Genomic DNA, 14,763 nt, shown 5'->3' on the forward strand with positions numbered 1-14,763 from the left:
ATATATAAAGCTATGTATATTTATCATCTTAAATCTTGCATTGCCTCCTTAGATATGTTGTATATTTTCTTCATCTTATTGCTGAATCGCTGCTTAATATATCTTCCAGTTGTTGTATGTACTAATTGCTTAATGTTATAAAATTCATAACATGTTATTCTGAAAAAAGGAGTGGTTGATGTTCTGTCTGAACTGGAACTTGAAGATAAAAACATAAAATCTCAAAGTGGCATCCCTATATTCCCATAGATTTCAGATTTATCATAAACTTCTGGGGGGGGGGGGTTCCTTCAAATGGTACTGTGGTGTATGTCCCTTTAAGAGGGTTATATATAAGTTAAGATAGGAAGCTGGGAGCGAACCTTGCAGCTGACCATAGCCCCCTGATAACACTGTTGACATCAAAAGGATTGGGAAGAGCAGGAAATCGAATTGCTAGGTGGTCAGCGCCACTGCTTTGTTTTAGTTATGAGATGGAATATAAACCAGGAGCAGAAAATGTAACAGCTGATTGTTTGTCGCGGCTTCCCTTGCCATCCTCAGGTGCATTGCCAGAAGAGGATGTAGAAGTAGTTGCACTGCTTTCAGGCATTCCGGTTGCAGTCACACAAGGGAAATTTCAAGCTGCATGCTTGGCGTGCCCTGTTCAGCAGAAACTAAGGGGATTTTTGATGAATAAATAGCCTAGTAAGGAAAAGGGAATGGAGTTAGAGCTGTTGCCTTATTTTAGAGTACGTGATGAACTCTCATTACAAAATGGCTGTATTTTACGAGGTATACATCAATTGCTTGTCCCAGAAGAATTGCAACCTACATTTGTAGCTCTTGCTCATGATACACATCAAGGAATTGTACGCACAAAACAACGATTGCGTGATTTGTATTGGTGGGCCTGGGATGGATTCACAAGTGGAGGCAGCCATTAAGGCTTGTGTCACCTGCCAGTTACATGATAAGACACGGGTTACACATCCTGCACCATTTTAGCCGGTCACATTCCCACATTCTGCTTGGGAAAAAGTTGGTATTGACATTGTGGGACCTTTTGATACTGCCCCTATTGAATGTCGCTATGCTATTACACTGATAGACTATTTTAGTAAGTGGCCAGAGATAGCATTTACATCACAGGCCACGTCAGCTGCTGTGATTAAGTTTTTGGCAGTAGTTTTCAGTAGGGAAGGGGACCCTAAGGAGTTGATCTCTGATAATGGCACTCAATTTACTTCTGTGGAATTTGAAACATTCCTTGTGGAGCAAAATATTATACACAGAAGGTCATCAGTGTATTACCCGCAAGCTAATGGAGGGATTGAACGATTTAATAGAAGTTTGAAAGATAGCTTGCAAACAGCTAAATTGGAAGGAAAGGCATGGGTTACCTTTACAACTGATTTTTTACAAGTATATAGGGCAACAAGGCATGCCACAACACAAAGATTCCCAGCAGAATTGTTGCATAGGAGGGAGATGCGTACTAAGTTAAATGTTACTGGGATTTTAAAGGCAAGGACTGATGTTGTGTCAGATTCAGAACTGAGGAAAAGAGTGAATCAGAAGCAAGAAAAATATAGGGCATATAGACGTAGAGGTGCTAAGGATGTTAAGTTTGAGTGTGGCTCTTTTGTTAGAGTAAGGAGACTGGGAATTTTATAAAAGGGGGAATGTCGGTTCACCCCACCCCTCGAAGTTATTGAGAGGAGAGGACCATATACCTATAAATTAGCAGATGGGCGAGTATGGAATGCATCTCATTTAGTATCTGCACATTCTAGTGGAAGGAGTTTTGAATTAGACGACTCTCCTTTGTTACTAGGGATTCAAATTGAGGCTGGTGCTGTTTGTGAGGGGACTAATTCAAGGGATCAGCCGGAACTCTTAGATACACCTCAAGAGACACTAGTACCACAACCATTACCGTCTCAAGAGGCACCGCCAGCTGCAGCAACGGAGAAGATGAGAAGAACAAGACGACCACCTGTTTGGATGAAGGACTATGTTATGAATTGACAAAGGGGGAGATGTGGTGTATGTCCCTATAGCAGCGCCCGCCTCACGGCCTCACTGGATCTCTATATTTTAGTCTCTTCGGGGTATTTTTACTTGTTTCTTTTGATGGGACCACAGCAGCTTTGTTTATTCTTCCAACACAATATAGGCTCACGAGAACTTTAACTTAAACCACAGATTTATTGTAACAAAAAGTCTTAACTGGGGATAGGGGAGATATTTACACAGGCTTATACGTTTGTTCTGTTGTTTCAAGCTTACAATTACTTTTTCTTTCTTGGATCTTTCACTGTTACACAGTTCACCGTTCCCTTTAACTCACTCTCCACCTCTAGCCAAGGTCTGGCCTCTTGGGATTGATGTGTCTAGTCTCACCCCTCAACTGGAGTCTCTCCTCTCAGCCCTTCTTGGTGTCTCAGACCCACATCCACTCCCTCAACCTCCTCACTAGATCTTCAGAGTGGTTCCTAGGTGTTTGTGACCGTTCAGGTCTTAACTGACTCACACACACACAGCCCTCTTGGCCGGTTTTGTCCAGCTGGCAGTCTCTGGAAGACTTCCCCGTCTCCGTCTCCAGCTTCTTCACAGGATCAGCTGCCCTCTCAGCCCTTCTGGCCGGCACTAACTGACCCTCTCAGTCTCTGTCAGGCTTCACCACTGACAGACTTCTCTGACAGGCCTCCACTCTGTCAGACATCAACTTGACTGACTGCCTCAGCAGTTTCTCTCCCTCAACTACTTTCCCTCCCTGAGAGCTCTGAGCACTCTGCCCCCACCCTCAGGTCACCTGACGCAGCCCTGTGCGTCTTCAGTTTATGGTTAACGGGGAGGGACGGTGGCTCAGTGGTAGAGCATCTGCTTGGGAAGCAGAAGGTCCCAGGTTCAATCCCCGGCATCTCCAACTGAAAAGGGTCCAGGCAAATAGGTGTAAAAACCTCAGCTTGTGACCCTGGAGAGCCGCTGCCAGTCTGAGAAGACAATACTGACTTTGATGGACCAAGTGTCTGATTCAGTATAAGGCAGCTTCATATGTTCATATATGTTCAACCCATTGCTTTCCGTCACAGTCCCTTTAAGAGGGTTATATATAAGTTAAGATAGGAAGTAGGGAGTGAACCTTGCAGCTGTAGGACGTGGTTTTATGTTGTGTGTGTGGACTGACTTGGAGATAATAAACTTGAAGACTGATGTGGAGGCTTTATTGAAGAGACATAACAGGTACTCATCCCAGTTGACCCCATTTGGAAATGTAACGTGGGCCTCCAGCACCACAATACCATTGCATACATACAATCCCACAAGTAAAGACAACAATTACTATATTTCTGAAGGAATGCACACAAATGAGAATGGTATCAATGCCTCTGGATACTAGTAAAGTATACTTAGTCCCATCCTGCTCTCCACATGTGGCTCCAGCTTGCTCTAACAGAGAGGCATGAAAAGATACTTACTGCTTTTGCAAAGACTCCCATTAGCTCTGGGAACTGATGTGTCAGGAGGGCCAGCATAGCTGTGAAGGAACATAATCCGGCAGTGAAGAGAATGAAGAAGGGAAGCTCTTTCTTGGGGTAAACGGAGACTTCATGAAATGCTGCAAAGAAAATGCCAGGAATAATAGTAATTTTAAAAACCTGGAAAGCCAAGAATAGCAAAACTAAAACACTTCTAGAACAAAGTGGTTGTAGGTAAGACACCGATCAAAAGCAAAATCTGAGGTCCATGCTGTGCTTTTTATTAGGGCCAACAAAAGTATAATAAACTATGCAAGCTTTCAAGTTCTCCCAAACTTTTCATCACCTCCCCCCCACCTTTGGAACATCCAGCTTGCACAAGAGATCTGGAGAACTCGAAAGCTTGCATACTGTTCGTTCTGTGTCAGTTTATAATAAAAGGTATTGTGTGTAAAGCTTGCTGGGGGGAAAGTGTAGATGACTGGGAAAGGCAATGGCAAACCACCCCGTAAAAAGTCTGCTGTGAAAACGTGAGAGCAGTGTCACCCCAGAGTTGAAAACGACTGGTGCTTGCACAGGGGACTACCTTTACCTTTTTATTGTGTGTAAAACTAATGCCTTTCAAGGATCCTCAGTGTGCTCTGCAAGGTGGTCTGCCTCTGCAACAGCCAGAAAGAAGCATACAGAGAACGAAGGCACAGGAGCTGGAACACTATTTTAAACTTCAAAGATGTTCTGGAAACTCCAAAGGGATCTATTGGGGCTGGGTGCGTGGACATCAACGTGGCAGATGAGGTTCAGTGTGGCCAAGTGCAAAGTAATGCACATTGGGGCCAAAAATCCCAGCTAAAATACAAGTTGATGGGGTGTGAACTGGCAGATACTGACCAAGAGAGAGATCTTGGGGTCATTGTAGATAACTCACTGAAAATGTCAAGACAGTGTGTGATTGCAATAAAAAAGGCCAACGCCATGCTGGGAATTATTAGGAAAGGAATTGAAAACAAATCAGCCGGAATCATAATGCCCCTGTATAAATTGATGGTGCGGTCTCATTTGGAATACTGTGTACAATTCTGGTCAGCGCACCTCAAAAAGGATATAGCATTGGAAAAGGTCCAGAAAAGGGCTACTAGAATGATTAAAGGTTTGGAACACTTTCCCTATGAAGAAAGGTTGAAACGCTTGGGGCTCTGGCTTGGAGAAACGTCGACTGCGGGGTGTCATGATAGACGTTTACAAGATTATGCATGGGATGGAGAAAGTAGAGAAAGAAGTACTTTTCTCCCTTTCTCACAATACAAGAACTCGTGGGCATTCAATTAAATTGCTGAGCAGTTGTGTTAGAACTGATAAAAGGAAGTACTTCTTCACCCAAAGGGTGATTAACATGTGGAATTCACTGCCACAGGAGGTGGTGGTGGTTACAAGCATAGCCAGCTTCAAGAGGGGTATGGATAAAAATATGAAGCAGAGGTCTATCAGTGGCTATTAGCCGTAGCATATTATTGAAACTGTCTGGGGCAGTGATGCTCTGTATTCTTGGTGCTTGGAGGGGAGCAAAGTGGAAGGGCTTCTAGCCCCACTTGTCAACCTCCTTTCTTTTTTGGCCACTGTGTGACACAGAGTGTTGGACTAGATGGGCCATTGGCCTGATCCAACATGGCTTCTTTTACGTTCTTATAGAAGTTGTAGAACCCAGTTCAGTGAGGATAACCCCTATTCTGAACACTACATCTTGACTCTTTTCCTTCGCAAACTTCTTTGCCAACTTGCTTGTCCACGAATCCTGCTGTTTCAATCCCCCACATTGCTTTCTGTACATGACAAATTCCCTTCATAATATTAACAGTCTACTTAGCGTAAAGAGGTTTGTGGGCATTATTGCCAGATCCAGTCACCTAGCTGAAATGCTTTCAACAGCTTTCTAATTTCCTCTCCTCACAAGTTTCAACAAACTCATGAAAGAATTTCTTTTTCAATTGATAGGAAAATGTCATGCTAGTAAAGAGTTTTTGGAGTTTAGTAATGATGAAGAGGAGGAAGAAGACCTTTTATATGTTGCCACAAGCACAAGTTGGATTGAGCTATTGTGTTGACTCTGAATTGCTTATTTTGATTTCTCCAATGTTCCTTCCTCTAAAACAGGAAAAATTATTGAACACTTTTTGTACTTCTGCAGCAGCATTTTAAGGTTAAAATATACACAGGAGATTGTGGACTCCCAACATAAAAGGCACTTGGCAAAGAGATTCAGGCCCTGAGGAGCAACCTGCCCCACTTTCAGGGAGTGTAGTGGCAGCAGTGGAATAGTGGCCTCATCACTTGTCTGCAGTTGGCAGCACAAGAGCATCTGTCTGCAGACGGACTGGCTCAAGGTCACTTTTCATGAAGCATACTATGCCAGTGGACATTTACTGAATATGAAACAACTCTGACAAGTGTCTGGTAGATTCAATGGGCTAGATCTAGCAGAAGACATTGCTAAAGGAGCCAACAAAGCAGATAATTCCCTTCCTTCCCTTTCCTACCTCATTTCACAGTTGGTCCCTATAATCCCATAGGAACATGATGGGCTTCCGGGTTTCATTGCCTTGAGCTCAGCGGGGGTCTGCGGAGCTTGTCTCTTGCAGGCCCCCCCCCCCGAATCTCTAGGGGGGGACCCTGGAGGGGTTTCCTTTCAGCATGGGGCTTTTGCAGGGAGACAGGGATACAGCAGCGGCTGTTCCTGCTCTTCTTGTGCGCTTCAATGTTCCGCTGCCTTCATCGCCATTACAGCAGAAAGAGGTGAACACCTGGCCACTTGCTTTCTTTGGTGCTAACAAGCCTTTGATGTATTGCTTTCCTATCTCAAACATGGCAATTCTACTCTGCAAGTAAGTTTGCTTTTCAGACCATCGGCTAATGGGTTGTTTTACATAACAACAAATGGGTCAGTTCAAAGGAAGGGAAAGAGGTGAATCCCCCCCCCCATCCACTTTCCCGTGAATCCGGCTTCCAAAAGATAAAAAGAACAACTTTGAATGCCTGCAACAATCTGAATTTGACTGAATATAGATACTTAAATCAACCCGGATTATGATTGAATAAGTGATAAAGAGGCTATTATTTGGTTATAATTTGGTCTGAACAAATATTCCAAAGAGATTGGTATTTGTCGTCTGAGTGCAACTGAAATGGCAACAGTCAAGATATACAGCTGGTGGAGATTTGGAAGGATAGACTAACTGGATCTCTGAGTTACTTTTCAACTTTGATTATTCAACTTTGATTATTAGACTGAGTAAAATGGCATCACAAAGCAAAATGTTTCATAAAAAAGATACAATTTTCTCTAAAGTAGAAGCTTGGTTTATTAACAGAATTGATAAAAAAGCAAATGGAAGCTTTTATGTTGAAAGCTAGCGAAAACTTGAATCTACATGGGCAGAGTGACGAAGAGATCTTGATGACATCTGTGGAGTTGGAAATGGAAAAAGATCCGTCAGGAAACGAAAAGAGGAAAACTAAAATGGAACCTTATGTCGCAGTTACTAAGAAGAACCAAAAGTTAAGGCTGTTTGAAGTTTTTTTGAGAGGCTCTAATGGCATGGGATTTTTACTATCGTTACTGAGAGGAGTGCTTGCATTAACGAGAGAGGATGCACATTTCATCAAAAAAACCAAAACGTGAAAAACTTTCAGGAAGAAGGGATTTTAAATTGCTTTCCCTCTCTGTAGGTAACTGGATAATATGAAACTTGCAGCAAAATATGCGATTTTAAAAGGCAAAGTGGGACATAATAGGTTTGTTCCTCTCTGATTAATATGGACATAAGAGCTAAAGGATTGAAAAGTTCTGAAAAGAAATTTAGATAAATGAACAGTTAACTTGGATTAATTTTTAAGAAGACAGACAATACAATTATTTTGTAATCTGGTAGATCTGCTCTTAATATGTTTGCTTGGAGAAATTGCTTATATTGAGATAAATAAACTAATATGCTCCTTGTTTACTGTTTTTCTTCTCTCTCCACTTTTTACGTTACTTTAAATTTGATCTTTTTCTCTATCCGTTTGAAATATGTAAGTTAGAAGGATAAAGAAATATTTGTTTTTTATGCCTATCTAAATGATGACATTGTTAAAATAACAAGTCAGTTTGTATTTTTAATATGGTTAAGCTTATCCAATTAGTTCTGTGTTGAGACCTTGGTGACTTATATTTTAAGTAATACTTTAGTAAAAAGTGTACAATGGAAAATGAAGACGGTAGAATATAAGGGAAAAACTCAATACTTGCAGGTAGAAAGGATTAGGTATTTTTTTTGAGGTAAAAATGTAATCGAATAAAATAAATAACTGATATATTTGCAGCTTTCTTTGTTTCTGATCTCCCACTCTATTTTCCCCTCCCTCTTGATGTTTCTGTACTTGTGCTTATGCGTTTTCTTTTTGTAGCTAAAATTAATAAAAATTATAAAATCTGATGACAGTCTCACTGCTGAAGTGCACCATGGTACAGGGCACTGCAGCCATGAGGGGGTATCATAGCCTCTTCCTTCTCCTGCGAGCAACTTGAGTCAGTAGAAGTTAAAAAAGGAGAATACTTTACTGGATCCCCCCGTGTGGCTCTCTGGCCTGTACTGCAGTACGTTTTGTTTATGTAGCTCTCTCAATCCCTAGGATTTTTTGAGCAAGGGTAAGGCAGGGAAAGAACCACTTTCTACTATCCTCAAGTGACCAGAAAAACTTTTCACAATAAGAACACCTTGCGTTTGTGAAGACCAGTCACAGATGTTTTCTCTTTTGTGAAAGTTTTAAAACAGAGAAGGCATGTACTTACATGGAAGAAGTTCTCTGTCTGCAGTTTCTGTACAGATGGGGTAAGGGTAGAAAAGATGTCCCTTTTCCAAGGGATAAGGGATCATTCTGAAAGCTGTAACAAAAAGGAAGAGGGAAACCCTCAATTTAAAGAGTACTGAAAGCCTGATGTTAGAGGGCACATTACCTACATTAGCATTTTTTTAAAAAGTAGAAAAGTAAGTGCAATTTTTGTTCATATTTTGATTCCAGATTAAAATTAGAATTTGATCAAAATGGCTTTAATCAAGATGTTGTGTTTTTTCGAAACTCTAAAGTAGTAAAGAAAAGCTAGGAAAAACACAATCAGAATATCATTGCTAGGCTGGCCACCTTGATAGGGACCAAGCCGTTAAAATTCCGTTGTGCAAACCTTGACATCCATATTATCTATATTAATTTCCATAGCTCCATTTACAGAGAATCCCAATGTAAATATGTTTTTCCCCCATCTACCAAGTCTGAATTCTCTATGTGTTAGGCATAATTTCCCCAATCCAAAGGAGTATTATATAAATACTATACTTCCATCTGGGAACACAGAAAAGATTTACTAAGAAGAACCAAAATTTAAATAAGACTTAATGCATTGCTTTTAAAGAAGGTGGCATCAAGTACATTAAAGGTGAAAAAAGCAGCTGGGGGACTGGTATGGAATGTAGAGCACTCCACTCCAAGTAGGAAAAAAAACAGGTACAACATAGGTATGTTCACCTCCTCCACCTCTGATCTTAAAACAACCAAGGGGAGGGGCATTTATAATCAAGGAAGTGCACAGGAAAGCTAATACACTTATCTGCCACAGCCCCAATTCTTACTGCCACTCCACGCAGGGCCAGTGCCGGATTAAACCTTATGGAGGCCCCCTAGGCAGCTGAAATCTCTGGGACCCCTTGTAAATTATTTCAGAGTTGGAGCACCCGCCCCACCACCCATGGCCCCTGCTGCGGTCTGCAGGCACCTTCTCAAAAGGCCCTTTGACAAAGCTGCAGAGGAGACACAGAGAGAGGCAAACTTGGCGACCGCACCAGGCAAGTTGGGCAAAGAGCGGTTCAGTTGCTGGCTGTGCGTGCAGGCTGGGAGGGCTGCAAATGGGGGAAACCAGGGGGGAAAGCCGTCCCGGGGCCCCTAAAGGTGTGGGGGTCCACTGCCTACGTGGCCTAATTGTTAATCCAGCTCTGTTCAGGGCTATTTTTTTTATATAACTAAACTACAGATTTGGGGATTTCATCCTGGAACTCCAGAGTAATGTGTAGTTTGTCCTGAATTAGAGCACTGGAATCCCATCTCTGGTTTTCCATTATTCTATATGACACTTGCTGTAAAAGACATCAGTTTCCCCCTGCTCTTTGAAGAACAGATGTCCTAAAATTCTCATGTTCCAAGATAAAATGTGAACTCTTGATGAAAACACAGAGCAGTGCTTTCTGTGATGATTTTTCTCCATGTACAAACTTCGCCATGAACTTCAGTGAGTCAGACAAGATGGACTGTGGCTGCTAACAGACAGGCAGCTTGGGGTGTAGGGGAGGCATCCCAAATCAGTCTAGCTCAGAAAGTAACGTCCAAAACTGTCCACACGCTCCTCCCGCAAGCTGTTCTTATCCCGTCTGCAGGGCACTGGGCTGTTGCGCACCATCTGCTGTAGCTCGGTTTTGGCTTCTTTTTTTCATTCATTTTTTGGTTATGCACATTTGCGCTCACATGCCCATGCAGCAATGTGCTTGAAATCAATATATTAACAAAGAGGGCCAGAAGTGGCTTGGTGGGTTCACATTGCCAAGGCGCCTCGCTTGTGCGCTTCTGCGTCCAGATGCCAAAGAGGCGACTGTTGTGCGGCTCAGAAATTTGCTACCACTTTGAAAGTGATAGCTTTTTGAGCCACTCTGAGGATGCTGGAGGATGGGTTGAATACGGGATGGGGGCAGGTGGCATATGTGCTCATTTGGATGAGTTTTTTTAGTTGGCTTCTGAGGCATCTCTGGGTTGCCTCAAACTGCCTGTTTGTTAGCAGCCACTGCATATCTTTTTAAAGTCATTGTCAGGTGAAGGTGGTCCATTTATTTATTTTTTATTTACAACATTTCTGCCCAATCAGGCCCACCAAGGCAAGCTAACAATTAACCAAAATAGATCATGAAACCAATTTAAAACAATATTGTGCAACGGCATGCAAATGATTAAGATATATCATAAAACCAATTTTAGAAGGAGCCAAAACAGTGGCCACAAAACAGTCAGCAGCAAATTAAATCACAAGCTAGGAAGGAGGAATCCTAAGTTTTCACCTGTTCGTAGAAACAGTGATAGATAGGAACAAACATATCACTGGAGAGTCCCATAATCTTCATGCCCTATTTGTATTGGGGCATCATGAGAAGGGGACTGGGGTGGATCCACTTACTGGTATGATTTTGCCTGTCAAAACCAAACCTGTAAAAGGCTCGGAAGGAAAACAAAAGTGAGGATCAGAGCCATTCGCTTTTTTAAAATGCTGGCATGTTCCAGTTACAAAGCTTCCAGCATCTCTTTTGTTCTGATACACTGAGCACACAAGACACCACTACCTCTCAGGAAAGTCTGAACTATTCACTATCTGGACACGTGTAGGGGTCCTTTCATCTGAAGGTGCTGCAATGAACAAGTAGGTGTCCCAGAAATCTGCCTTCCTCCACTGCAATACGCTTCTAAGAAAGTGAATTACTTACTGCCTTCCCACGTACAATGTAAGAGATTCAGGGCCCCCTCAACCCGTTTCCAGTGCTGAAGATGAAAGAAAGCATATGCAATTGCTTCACTGTCTCCTCTCTTCAAGATATGTTCAGGAGGCAGTATTAAGCTCTTCATTTCTAGGAGATACTACAGGAGAAAGACAGCACACAATCATTTCTGGCATATGAAGGAGCAGAGTCTCTTCCTGAAGCTTTTGCGGTGTACATGGATGCAGCCATATTCCTGGTAACATTTTCTTTTGTTTCGTCGAGCCTGTCGCATGGCCATCCTCACTTGATAATAAATCAAGTAACAGCTCGTGCACAAAAATATGCCTGCAGATGCCAATAGCAGTGCTCAACATTTCCATCAGGGTCTCTAGCCCTGTATACAAACTCTCTGCACATTGACCAAAGCAGGTGAAGATGGATAGTAGACAGGAGTGTGCTGCTTCTGCCCCCTTTTGATTGCCAGCTGGTGAGCACTTCCAGCAGTTATGCCATTTGTGCTCTCCCTCTCTGTGATCAGCAGCATTTAGAAAGCACCATCCCTGATCAAGGGAAGGGTCCCGTGCGCAGCCAGTTCCTCCATGCCTTCACACCATGCAGATGACCTAGTGACCATGTGGGAGCAAAGAGCATGGCCAGTGCACTTGTGCTAGATCTCCCTGCCTGTTTGTTCTTTCAGTGTGCAGAGAGGTTATGTGTGGAGGGCTACAAAGAACTATACAGTAACACAGAGGAAAGGCAAAAAGATGATTATTATGATAATGAAAACAACAGAAAACATGCCCTAATTAGAATACTCTGTAACTTGATGTACTCTGGGACTTAAGATATCATTGCAGACTGTGTATTTCAGTAGGACAGCTTGTGGACTTGAATCATAACTGAATTGCAATTTGTACAGATGTAATCAAGTTTTATAACAGCTCCCATTCTGGTTACGTGCTGTTTTAATTGTTCTTTTCTGATTTTACATTGTATTGCAAACAGCTTTGGAAGTATGTTTTGGACAAATCTATTGCATAGCATGTACAAACAAGCCCTGTACAATGTGCCTATGTGAGGCTTGCCGAATTGCAACCTGGGTTTCAATACGCGACTCAGAGAGGACATCAATGAGATGGCTAGGAGATCTGTAAAGTGTCAGTAAATAGTAGTGTCCAGAAAAGTGAAGAATTTAGATGTGGGCTGCAGCCACAGAGAAAAGGGCAATTCCCCTTTCATGGATCTCCCTGCCTGGGCCTTCAAGTCATTAAGCTCACTGGGTGATCCTGTGGATAACATTCTCAGTCTCTCAGCCTTGCCTATCTCTCCTGGAAGGCACGGTGGGCTGGAAAACCTTTTTCTTACTTAAAGCTTTTTGGCTGCCCTGCATCTCCTCCCCTTTCTACAGAAAATCAGCCAACCATCCTTGGCTGAGAAATTAAATATCAGTTCTCCTTCACAACATATTCTAGTTTGGAACATTGAATTGGTCTCTCTTGCATCTCCATTCTCTTGTTTTTCAGATATATAATGACTGCAAGTGTGGAAGGATGCAGAGAAAAAACTAGAATATGAAAATTTGAAAAAAAATCAAACTGACATATAAACAAATATGTGATTATTATTATTGTCCCTATACAATAAGATTTGCATTCACAAAGGCAGTCACTTCCTATGAAGTTTAACAATCCAGAGTGCAGAGAGGGCTGTTTTACTCATGGTATTTGCCATGGTAATACATGACAGCCATAAATATCTTTTTCTCACTCTTTGTATATGCTACATGCACCCAAGATACTTAAAGAAAACTGTGGCCTGAAAACACGTATTGTTTGTACATGCTGTAGGGGATCTATAGTTGACTCTGGGCACCATAGTTGGATGTACATGCTGTATGTAGACAAGGACAAACAAAATGGAACTCTAACACAGAGAAACAGACCATCGGAATATGATCTATAACCATGCATCCATTAATTCCTACACACAGTGAAGCAATGAATGGACAGATTTGATGCAGACACAGGAAAAGAACATTGATCTGAGGGGAAAGGACTGCTAGGACTTTCAGCCATACTCTGCCTCAAACTATTTCCAGTTGCCATAAAAGAAATGAGTCTTCAGAAGATACTTGAATTATATAGTGAGGTGATAATTCTTCAAAAAATGCGAATCAAGGGTGATAATTTCCTGAAATTCTGACCATGGAAGAAAATTACCACACACAAGTAATACAAAAGTTATGACGCCTGAATAAAAAATAGGATGAGCAGAGAATGAAAAAATAGATTCAGGCGGGTAGCCATGTTGGTCTGAAGCTGCAGAACAAAGTTTGAGTCCAGAGGCACCTTAAAGACCAACATGGTTTATTAAAGATATGCACTTTGGTGTGCATGCACGTTTCTTCAGATACATTGAGATGGAAGTTGCCAGTCCATACCTATAGCTAGAGGTGAGCTGCAAATCAGCATACAACATAATGATGTTTGAACAGATGCAAGGATTAAACAGGAATAACATGGTAAGTTTATATGGTCACCACTTGTCTGAATTCAATTCGGGAGGGAGGGGAGACATGGTGAAGCAAATAAATCTATCAGAATTGGAGACTTATGTGTAACTATATCCTTCGTTCCACAATTAAGAAGGCTACAATTACACATCAGTCTCCAATTTTGATAGATGTATACAGATGTATGCATGTATGGACAGGCAACTTCCATTTCAATGTATCCGAGGAAGAGTGCATGCACATAAAGCTAATACTTTGAACAAAACAGAGTAAGAAAAGTGCAACTAAGGTGTATTTTGATTACACTGTATTTTTACAGTGGCACCTCAAAATTAGAGGAGATACAGGAAAGAGGCACTTTCAGCAGAATGGGATTTCTCAATACACTGGACGCCATAAACTAATAGCTAAAAACCTATATGTATAATAGCTTAAAAAACTGTTCAAAAAGTAGTTTCCTTCGCAGAATAACCAGTGTGAAGTGGGAGGAACTGGAGCCTTTACCTCCTCAGCCCCCATTTTAGTCTGAAACATACAAGATGGATCTCAGTTTTGGGATGCCTTTAACATTTGAACTGTAGGCTTTTGTAGCCTTAGTTTTCCTCAGGACTGTGTAAAAAAGGTAGAGGGATTTTAGCACTTTATCCTCCATTCTGGCTTGCTATTCAAAACAGGCTTTCCTGCTCTGTTACTAGCATTTTAAAGAAAAAGATACATGTTATTAAAGAAGTATGCAAATGTTTTTATTTATTTATTTATTTACTTCATTTATACTGAACAGGGCCCCCAAGTGGCTTACATCATTCTCTCTTCCATTTTATCACAACAAGAACCCCATGAAGTGAGACTGAAAAAACATAACCAGCCAGAAGTCACACAGCAAGCTGCCACAGCAGAGTGGGGATTTCAGTGAGGGTCTCCCACTATGACACACTAACCACTACACCATGCTGGCTCTAGACAACACCCAATTTTGATTCAGGAGCTACTATATCTTTGGTCAGCTCCCTGCTTTTAGTGTTGTAACACCTATATTGATAATACTGCAGCAGGCTTTATGAGGTATCCTCGCTATAGTAAAAGCCCTGTGGGGGTGGCCAAATCCAGGTCTTCCACTGGCTGAGGAGTGCATTCCATGTACTCCATAAACCCAATGGCTCAGTCAATGTCTCTGGCCTCCCATTGACTGACAGCCTTGCTCCCATCTATTGCAGGCCCGGGAATGTTGAACAAACTGCCAAAA

At 41.9% G+C, this 14,763-nt stretch overlaps 1 protein-coding gene across 5 annotated transcripts in view; it reads right to left on the bottom strand.

The window, feature by feature from the left end:
* Positions 1–14,763, bottom strand: part of ST7 (suppression of tumorigenicity 7) — a 160,141-nt gene that overhangs the window by 7,873 nt on the left and 137,505 nt on the right. For 3 of the 5 annotated variants that reach the window (XM_060244849.1, XM_060244853.1, XM_060244852.1), the window contains exons 12-14: positions 11,015–11,165; positions 8,290–8,382; positions 3,465–3,604 (exon numbers count right to left, since the gene is read on the bottom strand). In XM_060244849.1, the coding sequence (XP_060100832.1) occupies positions 3,465–3,604; positions 8,290–8,382; positions 11,015–11,165 (384 nt within the window). The remainder of the gene's footprint in view (positions 1–3,464; positions 3,605–8,289; positions 8,383–11,014; positions 11,166–14,763) is intronic. The other 2 variants (XM_060244850.1, XM_060244851.1) reach the window with 2 other exon arrangements.

This window comes from Heteronotia binoei, chromosome 8 (assembly GCF_032191835.1).
Source record: "Heteronotia binoei isolate CCM8104 ecotype False Entrance Well chromosome 8, APGP_CSIRO_Hbin_v1, whole genome shotgun sequence".
Classification (NCBI taxonomy): Eukaryota; Metazoa; Chordata; class Lepidosauria; order Squamata; family Gekkonidae; genus Heteronotia; species Heteronotia binoei.